This window comes from Mus caroli, unplaced genomic scaffold (assembly GCF_978045245.1).
Source record: "Mus caroli unplaced genomic scaffold, Mus_caroli_1 scaffold_4, whole genome shotgun sequence".
Taxonomy (NCBI): domain Eukaryota; kingdom Metazoa; phylum Chordata; class Mammalia; order Rodentia; family Muridae; genus Mus; species Mus caroli.
In genome coordinates, this window is record NW_028227259.1 from 108,367,234 (window position 1) to 108,378,104 (window position 10,871).

Here is a 10,871-nt window from a genome sequence, read left to right on the forward strand (position 1 = left end):
CCACAGCAACTCTTAGAAAGGAAGATAAATAATTGAGGCTGGCTTACAATTCAGGGGTTTAGTCTTTTACCATCATGGTGGAAAGCACAATGGCACGCAGGTAGACATGATGTAAGCAGAGAATTCTACATATGTCTGGATCCTATGGAATCAGAAAAAGAGAGACACTGGTCTGGCTTGGACATTTGAAACCTCTCAGCCCACCCCTAGGGACATACTTCCTCCAACAAGACCATACCTCCTAATCCTGTATGGGGGGGGGGGGGGCATTTTCACTCAAATTTCCATAACAGGAAATTGTTTCACATCTATTTTTTCTCTTCTCTTCTCTCTTCTCTTCTCTTCTCTTCTCTTCTCTTCTCTTCTCTTCTCTTCTCTTCTCTTCTCTTCTCTTCTCTTCTCTTCTCTTCTTTTTTTCTTTCCAAGATTTATTTATTTATTATGTATACTGTGTTCTGTCTTCATGTACTCCTGCAGGCCTGGAGAGGGAACCAGATCTCATTACAGATGGTTGTGAACCACCATGTGTTTGCTGGGAATTGAACTCAGGACTTCTGGAAGAGTAGCCAGTGCTCTTAACCACTGAGCCATCTCTCCAGCCCCTATTTTTTTCTTTTCAAGCACAGTCATTTAGCACTCTAAATGTCTTGCTAAGTGTTTACTACTTTATTGACACCCCACAAAATTTGCTATGTAATGCTTTTATTTTTATTCAATTCGATACATTTTGAGATTTTCTTTTAGTGAATTCTTTTCCCATTGGTAACATAGAAGACCACTACTTAATTGAGTTAGCTTATGCTCAACAAACAGACTTTATACAACTTAACTTCTTTCACATTTATGAAAAATTAATCAGTATCAGCACTGAAAAGGCAGAAACAGGCAGAACTCTATGAGTTTCAGGCCAACCTGATCTACATAGTGAATTCTAGGACAAGCAGGGCTAGGTAGAGATACCCTATCTCAAAAAACCAAAACCCAAAAACATTACATTTAAGCAGATTTAGTTTTGACCCTAAATGTTTGTCTTAGTGAAGGTCCCAAATGCTCTTAGCAAATGTTTCTTTGTGTAGTTGGAGAGTGTTGTGTGCTAATACAGCTATCAAGCGCTTCTGTTTAGACACCGAAGATCTTCTTAATTCTCCATCAGGTCTGGAGAGCTGTTCAAATCTGCTATTACAACCAAGTTAGGAAGAGGAAGCTAATTCACTCCGGACACTGTCTCCCACTTGGGTCTGTCTACCTGAGGAAAGTAGCATTCTTAAATATGATTGGCCCTTTAAGATGCTCAAGGAGGCCGGGCGGTGGTGGCGCACGCCTTTAATCCCAGCACTTGGGAGGCAGAGGCAGGCGGATTTCTGAGTTCGAGGCCAGCCTGGTCTACAAAGTGAGTTCCAGGACAGCCAGGGCTATACAGAGAAACCCTGTCTCGAAAAACCAAAAAAAAAAAAAGATGCTCAAGGAACCAAGAACCATGCAGTGTAAATAACAGCAAAGTGTTTACTGTGGAGGTGCAGCTTCGAGGAAACTCCCTTCCTATCATTGGAACCTGTCCAATCCCTACCTACATGAATATGTTGTTTAATTCTCTCTGTATAAAGTTCTGAAGATGCTGTTGCTGGATAGTGATTTAATATTTCTGATCATATGTGGTTGACATCTTTCAGTAGTGTGACATAAAAACATGGACACATCCCTAAGCTGGTACACAGAGCCTCCAATTGCCTAGTGTGGAGCTCATAAGCTCGAGAAATGGTTCAGGGATCATCTTGTATATCCAGGGCTCAAGAGAATGATGGGTTCAGGCAAGTTCTTTTTCCTTTCTGGAAGCACAGCCTGTTTTTCTATTCTGCACTCTATAGTTTACACACATAGTGGAGCAAAGACTGAAAGCTGTGTCTGTGGTGTGTGTGTGTGTGTGTGCACTCTGTACTTACGCATAGATACCTTACATCATGTTTCACCTTTGGAACAGCTATTTTTAAATTTAGTTTGTATTAAATTAATAGATTATAAAAAAAACCCCAAAATCTTTATGTCAGTGTTTAGATTAAATCAGAAAGGTTTCCTGAAGTTACTGTTTATAAGTTCTTTTAAAGATCCCTTAGGCAATGTCAAGACTGTTGCATGCGGACAGCCGCTTGAATTATAGCACACCAACTTTAATATGTACCTCAGGAATGATAGGGGTCTTAAATAGCCAGTCGTATTTACTAGAGAAACCTAGAGTTTTCTTAGATTGCCGACCTAAGCAAGAGGAGAAATGCAGGGTGACAGAGTCTAAGTGGCTCTTTTCAGATATATCACACTGATTATCTATATTTAAGACACAAAACAGTCTTCCAGGAGCTATTTAATTAAGTGAAAGTAAGTCTAGTCCTTTTGGAACCAAAGGTCTCAGTGAGCCAACATACCAGCGAGTGAGGGAGTGGGGAGCGAGGGAGTGGGGAGCGAGGGAGTGGGGCGTTATTACAGCCTCATAGGCACAGTGACTCTTTAAACCCCCACATCAGGGATCCTAAGCAGTGATTGGTTGAGAAAATTATCAAACTGAATTTAAATTTCAGCAGGTACAAAATTGTCACGCAAAAAGCCCAGGACAGTGTGCCACTCTCAGCCTGGAAAGAGAGATAAGGAAATCTGGATTTTCAAAGTCCCCTCGAAGGCTTTGAAGGTAAGATGGACTCCCTCCTGCCAGGAGCCAACTGTCTCCTGTTGAGAGAATCTCCAGCTGCAGAGATGAGGGTGACTTGGGATAAAGTTTTCCGACTTTTAACTCTTCAGGTCTATACTATATATTAAAGATAATGTGTGATTCAGGAAGGGGTGCTAAGCCATCTGATAAGACGACGAATCACTGGGGAGTAGAACTGATTTTGCCCCAGTGTATTGTTGAGACTTTATCTCCTATAGGAAAAACCTAAGATGAGACAAACATTCTAATTGTATTAATTTAAAAACCTGAAGTGTTTTATGTTTAGTTCCCTATAGCTCTATTATTGTTATTTTCATTCAGGAAAATACTTTTAAGAGCTTTACATCTAGTCAAAGGTGTTTTACAGCCTTGTCCTTGGAATGTTGGGATTTAACAAATGAGAATCACACACTGTCTTCCTCTTTGAGACAGAGACAAGGATGATGCAGTGTCCAAACACCAGCTCTTCCTGAGAGATAAGCTGGGTTTGGGGATTTGATTTAATCATGGCTCTTCATGATTTCAAGGTCTGTCTAGTGTTTACAATTAAAGGATTGTGGTTCCTTCCAGGGCTCAGTATCTGCCTGATATTAACCTTACGACGTTCACTGACTGGACCTAATAAATAAATCGCCATTTAAACTTAGTATCTTGACTCAGAATCAACTTAGGATCTGGGAGCGTAATTTTCTGGCATGTGATGTGAAGTTTCTAAAAGTAGACGCTCAAACAGTTTTATGTAGAAAACACACAGATCTGTCATGCTGATTTTTTGGCTTCAAACTTCATGATACTAGGTTTAGGAAAACAAAGACATATTGCCTCGAGATGGCAAAAATTGAGGTGGAAATTTGAATGTGGTCACTTTGAATGGTTTTGATTTAAGAAAAAATAGATAACTTGTATTTTAAATATCTTTAAAATATTATTATTGGTTCCCTGAGGAATCTGTGTGGTATGTTCTGATTGTATTCGCCCAGCTCTCCCCAGACCCGCCCCTCCCCCAGCTCTCCCCAGATCTGCCTTTGTTCTTTTCTCACACAACTTTGTGCTCTTTTTGTAAAGAAACAAAACAAGAGCCATGCACACCAGTTTGTGCTCCCCAAATGCACTCAGCTGTGTGGCCATCTGCTGGGTTCTGGTTGCCTTACCAGGGGCTACACTCTTGGAGAACACTGCCTTTCCTTCTTTCCCACCACCTATTGCTAATTGCTCTTCACCTAGGGGTGGAACGTCATGTCCAGCTTTCCTCTCCTTGCTGAGATTTGGTCTGAATTGGGCTTGCATGGTCGGGTGCAGGCTGTCAGAAGCGCTGTGAAGATAGCTCGGGTAGTTTAAGTCTACCTCAGGCATTCCAACAAGACCCTCACAATGAGGCCTTGCATTTCCTAGTCTTCTTAGTGATGTATTCACTCTAAGTGGCTATCATATATTTCATTAAGTGTGGGGCAATAAATGGGACAATTTAAAGGAGCCTCCTCAATTCTAATGACTGGTTATTTCCACCGGGGTCTTTGATATGGTTGACCTGCCTTGCCAACAGGTGCAAGTATCATATATGTCAGTGCTGGAGTGGAAATGTATGTGTGTGTGTGTGTGTGTATGTGTGTGTGTGTGTGTGTGTGTGTGTGTGTGTGTGTGTGTGTGTGTAAGGAGGGATGGAAGGTGGATGGTGGGAGACAGGAAGTCTCAGATGGTCAGACTTCAGTTTAGAAATTATATGTGTGTGTGTGTGTGTCTGTCTGTCTGTCTGGACTTTATTGCAGGTACCTTTCCAGGATCAGGGATCCCCAGGTCACACTGGGTTTAGACTTGCCAAGCTCAAGTATAAGCTTGGCTTGGTAGACAGATGGCCTTCACCTCAACCCCTGGCCCTGGGGCTCTGTCTCAAAGCACCTCATTTTAGTTTGTAGAATAATTGAAGGGACCCCAACTTTTCTTAGCTTTCTCTTGACAGCTATAAGGGTGAAGCATCTTTTTCAGAGATCCTGGAATTGTGTTCTCACTTCTGTCAAGTAATAAACAATATATATTCATTGATGTTTTATTCTATTCCCCTATTAACCTTGGATTTTAATCAAGGACATTTTATGACGTGCAAGATGGTAATCATTAAATCTTGTGGAAGGTCACAAAATAGGAGAAAACAATTCTTTCTATAGCAAAACACTATGATACAAATAAATTTATTTTTAGAAAATAGGAACCTGAAGTTTTGATTCACATAGATTTTTATAGTTTTACAGGCTCCATTCCAATGTATGAAAAATATGTTTCTGATTCTGTGAATTTGCATTGCAAAGGGTGAAAGATTACATTCTTGAAGCCTCTCTCCTTCAGCTCCTCCCTCAGCCAGAGACTGCATAGTGCCCGGGTAAGGGTGGGGTGTCCTTTGTCCCCAGGAGTGCTTGTTCAGCAGCAGGCTCTGCAAGGTGACCTTTGCTTTGCTCAGAAGACACTGATGATCAAGATGCTGGCCTGGGCTCTGGGACCTGATGCCAGTGAGGAGGAAGATGGGGTAGCTAGGCAACTTCAAAACAGTGCAATGGGCTGCCAGCATCGAGGGAGCAGAGGGTGCACAAGCTGCTGCTGTGTGAGGAAGGGAGCTAAAGATGCCTTCAGAAAGCTTCTCAGGGGTGATTCTTCTGCCACCCCCTAGGATATTCTGAGCTACAGGGTTATTATTCCAGACTGAGGAGACAAAAGCCCAATAAAGCTACTGAAAGTGCCCAAGCTCCGAGAGCAGATAGCAGGGGAAGGATTTGAATTCAGGGATCTGAAACCAAATCCTGTGTTCTCTCTCCTAGCCTAAACTCTCTCTTCCTTAAACACCGTAAGAGGAAGATTTCTTCCTCTTACTGGGATAACGCCCAATTCTATAGACCAGGTGGGAAATTACAAGTGCTTTATCATTTAAATCTACTTTTATTTAACGATGCTTAAGGCTAGCCCAGGAGAGATGTTACCCTCATGGATAACAGCATAGGGCCAGAGCCACAAGCTATGTCCTCTGTATCTTCATGGCTGTTGCTCCCACAGGCAGGAAAAGTCAGAAGCCATGACAGTCCTGAGCATGCTGAGGCCTCCACATACCAGGTTTACTGGAACCTGGGGTGTCTTCTCACATTAGTACTTTCTCATTGTCCTAGAAAAGGGCCAAATGTAAGACCAAAATACTGGGTTACTGTGGTTGTCATCTTTCATTTTATGACCCGTTTTGTGGTGTTCTTTGTTCTAAACAGACATTGATTACTATTCATAATGAAAATGAAGATAATTATATATATATGCATTTGGGCAACTGCCTGGGCCATTCCGGTAAGTGCACCTTCCCAATCAAGCCTTCTTACTTTGCTGTATCTTTCAACCCAATGTTGAAATGTACATATTTCCTTATGGTTTTACAGAGAAGTTGAGTCTAAACACTTAATAGAAATGTTAAGATTTGCATTACAGCTATTATGTGATATCATATGGGGTCTCGATGAAGGCAAACACATGCACCAATGCATGCTCCCTCCCTTCCTGTTGAAACATCCTAATGAAAGGATGACCCATTTTTTTTAAAAGTTTATTAAAATTAATTCAATGCTCCAAAGTCATGAAGCTTGTCTGCTCCATTCCACACAAATTTCACTGTAATGTCAACACACTGTATTCGGTTTGGGAAAAACTGAAGAAAGATCAGGGGCTAAAAGTCAGGTTTTTCAATGTTTCATGTGTGCTATTTGTGTGTTCACTGTGGGAAATCTGGAGCATCAGAACAAGTACAAAGGCAGGAACATTAAGAAAGTCGATCTGTTTGTCATTTCATCAGCTGGCTTCCACGTCTAACATTGTCACAGGGCGTCACATAACCAGATTCTGGGTTGTTCCTGTGCTTGAGAAGTTTTGTAAGCACTCCGGGCTCACTCTTGTAGGGCGACAAGTATCAGCTACCCGGGGCTGCTTCTCCAGCGGCCCATGCTCATGTTGCTTTAGGGGTTTGGGGCTGATCGACAACAACATTATAAAAATCCTCATTTTCTCTGCCTGAGACCCCACATAAGCACCGCAGCAGGCTCCTTTTCTTCTCTACATGGTCAGAGTGTGATCTGACCTTCATGTAATATCTGTGTCTTAACCTCTTCAGGTTCCCCAGTTAGTACCATTGGAAAGAAACATTGCTGAAAAATCTGTGACTGTGCCTCTTCTAACGCATCCAGGAACCACAGCACAGGTAAAAGACAGAAATACGAATGGTCCTTTCTTTTTCTGTTTTCAAGGCCCTTTTGCACTTTATCACTTTCTCTAAAATTTCCACCCATTTTTTTTCAGTTGGCCTTATTTGAAAACGATAGCCACAACTGACTTTCAATTGTGTCTCCTTTTCAGAATGAGTTACCTATCAACAACACCACTAGCAACAGCAATGACTCCCCAGATGGCAGTGAGATAGGAGAGCAGGTACTTAACGAGGACGGTTACAAAAGAGACGGGAATGGCTCCGAGTCAATACATGTAGGAGGGAAGGATTTTCCTACTCAGCCCAGTTTAGCAAATGAACAGGGGAGCACCGGTGAAGAACACAATGACGTAGAAACATACGGTCATGATGGGGTACATGCGAGAGGAGAGAACAGCACAGCAAATGGCATCAGAAGCCAGGTAGGAATTGTTGAAAATGTGGAGGAAGCAGAGAGCAGTGTCCACGGACAGGCTGGCCAGAATACAAAAACCGGGGGTGCTAGTGATGTGAGCCAGAATGGAGATGCTACCCTTGTCCAGGAAAATGAGCCTCCAGAAGCTAGCAGCAAGAATAGCACCAACCATGAGGCTGGAATACACGGAAGTGGGGTTGCTACACATGAAACGACGCCTCAGAGAGAAGGGCCGGGGAGTGAGAACCAGGGGGCTGAGGTGACACCAAGCATCGGGGAAGATGCAGGTTTGGATGATACTGATGGGAGTCCTAGCGGGAACGGAGTAGAGGAGGATGAAGATACAGGCTCTGGTGATGGTGAGGGTGCAGAAGCAGGAGATGGAAGGGAGAGCCATGATGGCACTAAGGGCCAGGGGGTGCAGTCTCATGGGGGAAACACTGACCACAGAGGTCAGGGTTCAGTTAGTACTGAAGATGATGACTCTAAAGAACAAGAAGGTTTCCCAAATGGACGCAATGGAGACAACAGCAGTGAGGAAAACGGTGTTGAAGAAGGCGACAGTACCCAGGCAATGCAGGACAGCCAGAAGCTCAGCCCCAAAGACAACAGAGATGCAGAGGGTGGGATCCTCAGCCAGTCAGAAGCATGTTCTTCTGGGAAGAGCCAAGATCAGGTAAGTTTAGAGGGCGGCGACTTCCATTCTTCCCTCCAGACTGTGATGGCTGTACCAAATAACTCCAGACAAACACGAGAGAGAAAACCCCAAACAAGCATAAAAGTACCATGCTAAGCATTTGGGTTCTATTTTAGCTACATTGAGTATTCTAATGAAAAGGCTGGAATTCTTAAAGACTTTCATGTAGGACAATTTTTAAAAAATATTTATTTTATTTTATGTATAGATGAGTATTCTGTAGCTGTCTTAAGACACACCAAAAGAGGGCATCAGATCCCATTCTAGATGACTGTGAGCTACCATGTGATTGCTGGGAATTGAACTCAGGGCCTCTGGAAGAACAGTCAGTGCTCTTAACCCCTGAGCCACCTCTCCAATATGTCTCTGATATAGGACAATTTTTAAAAATTCACAAACTTCTGTAAAATTAGTCAGAATGCTAGAAGTCAAGCTGCATAACGGTTCCATGATGTCTTTGTAAGACATTTTATTAGTTTGCATTCATCACACAGAATGACCAGCTTCACTATGACACTTTCATTACCATGCTTCAAGCCCTTACGAGTTAGAAACCTGGGTGGCTTATTAGAGGATCCAAACCCTGATACAGAGCACATTTGCATTCAAGTACTAGATCAGCAGGCACACATGAATCACTGCACTGGCAGCCTATCATCCTGCTCCTAAGGTCACTTCCTGAGACAGTTCTCCTCGGACCATGATGTTTTGTAGCAAATATTCACTAATTATCCATTCTTATTTACATCGTTCCACAGGGAATAGAAACTGAAGGTTCCAACAAAGGCAACAAAAGTATTATTACCAAAGAACCTGGGAAACTCAGTGGAAGTAAAGACAGAAATGGACACCAAGGAGTGGAGCTGGACAAAAGGAATAGCCCAAAGCAAGGGGAGTCTGACAAGCCTCAAGGCACTGCTGAGAAATCAGCTGCCCACAGTAACCCGGGACACAGCAGGATAGGTAGCAGCAGCAATAGTGACGGGCATGACAGTTACGATTTCGATGACGAGTCCATGCAAGGAGATGATCCCAACAGCAGTGACGAATCTAACGGAAGTGACACTAACTCTGAAAGCGCCAATGAGAGTGGCAGCCGTGGGGATGCTTCTTACACATCTGATGAATCAAGTGATGATGACAATGACAGTGACTCACATGCGGGAGAAGATGATAACAGTGATGACTCATCTGATACAGATGACAGTGACAGTAATGGTGATGATGACAGTGACAGTAATGGTGATGGTGACAGCGAGAGTGAGGACAAGGATGAATCTGACAGCAGTGACCATGACAATAGCAGTGACAGTGAGAGCAAATCAGACAGCAGTGACAGTAGTGACGACAGCAGTGACAGCAGCGACAGCAGTGACAGCAGTGACAGCAGCGACAGCAGTGACAGCAGTGACAGCAGTGACAGTAGTAACAGCAGCGACAGCAGTGACAGCAGCAACAGCAGCAGTAGTAGTGACAGCAGTGACAGCAGTGACAGCAGCAGCAGCAACAGTGACAGCAGTGACAGCAGCAGTAGTAGTGACAGCAGTGACAGCAGCGACAGCAGCAGTAGTAGTGACAGCAGCGACAGCAGCAGTAGTAGTGACAGCAGTGACAGCAGCGACAGTAGTGACAGCAGTGACAGCAGCAGCAGCAGTGACAGCAGCGACAGCAGTGACAGCAGCAGCAGTAGTGACAGCAGCGACAGCAGTGACAGCAGTGACAGCAGTGACAGCAGCAGCAGCAGTGACAGCAGTGACAGCAGCAGCAGCAGTGACAGCAGTGACAGTAGTGACAGTAGTGACAGCAGCGACAGTAGTAACAGCAGCGACAGCAGTGACAGCAGTGACAGTAGTGACAGCAGTGACAGTAGCAACAGTAGTGACAGCAGTGACAGTAGCGACAGCAGTGACAGTAGTGACAGCAGTGACAGTAGTGACAGCAGTGACAGTAGCGACAGCAGTGACAGTAGTGACAGCAGCGACAGCAGTGACAGTAGCGACAGTAGTGACAGCAGTGACAGTAGTGACAGCAGCGACAGTAGCGACAGTAGTGACAGCAGTGACAGTAGTGACAGCAGCAACAGCAGCGACAGCAGTGACAGTAGCGACAGCAGCGACAGTAGTGACAGCAGCGACAGCAGCGACAGCAGTGACAGTAGTGACAGTAGCGACAGCAGTGACAGCAGTGACAGCAGCGACAGCAGTGACAGTAGCGACAGCAGCGACAGCAGTGACAGCAGCGACAGCAGTGACAGTAGCGACAGCAGCGACAGTAGTGACAGCAGCGACAGCAGTGACAGCAGTGACAGCAGTGACAGTAGTGACAGCAGTGACAGCAATGACAGCAGTGATAGCAGTGACAGTAGTGACAGCAGTGACAGCAGTGACAGTAGTGACAGCAGTGACAGCAGCGACAGCAGTGACAGCGACAGCAGTGATAGCAGCGACAGCAGTGACAGCAGTGATAGCAGCAACAGTGACAGCAGTGACAGTGACAGCAAGGATAGCACTTCTGACAGCAGTGATGGTGACAGCAAGTCTGGTAATGGCAACAGTGACAGTGATAGCAACAGTGACAGTGACAGTGAAGGCAGTGACAGTAACCACTCAACCAGTGATGATTAGATCAGAGAGAACCCATGATATCCTCTATGTGACCTCTTGGTGAGTGATGGGAAGGCAGTGAAGGTTCCTAACCCAATGATGACAGGAGAGATGTGCAGATTGTGTGGAACCCATGGAGCTCATAGGGAGTAGAGCCAAACTCCAGCTCTCTCAGAGAGAATCTGGGTGTACCACCATTGGTACATGTGTGTTAAAATATATTCATGTTCAGA

At 44.3% G+C, this 10,871-nt stretch overlaps 1 protein-coding gene across 2 annotated transcripts; it reads left to right on the plus strand.

Annotated features, from left to right (window-relative positions):
- Nucleotides 1-5,959: 5,959 nt before the first annotated feature.
- Dspp (dentin sialophosphoprotein) lies at nt 5,960-10,659 on the plus strand. 2 transcript variants are annotated; one of them, XM_021163941.1, is made up of 5 exons: nt 5,960-6,016; nt 6,831-6,917; nt 7,073-8,014; nt 8,794-9,446; nt 9,567-10,659. In XM_021163941.1, the coding sequence occupies exons 1-5, from the start codon at nt 5,960-5,962 to the stop codon at nt 10,657-10,659; spliced, it is 2,832 nt and encodes a 943-aa protein (XP_021019600.1). The 2 variants fall into 2 exon arrangements, with proteins under 2 accessions (XP_021019600.1, XP_085692436.1); XM_085836310.1 differs by having other exon boundaries at nt 8,794-10,659.
- Nucleotides 10,660-10,871: the final 212 nt, after the last annotated feature.

Coding starts and splice junctions, on each gene's coding strand:
- Dspp (XM_085836310.1), top strand. CDS start 5,960: ATGAAAATGAAGATAATTATATATATATGCATTTGGGCAACTGCCTGG. Junction 6,017..6,830: donor CAACTGCCTGGGCCATTCCG/GTAAGTGCACCT, acceptor TAACCTCTTCAG/GTTCCCCAGTTAGTACCATT. Junction 6,918..7,072: donor ATCCAGGAACCACAGCACAG/GTAAAAGACAGA, acceptor TCTCCTTTTCAG/AATGAGTTACCTATCAACAA.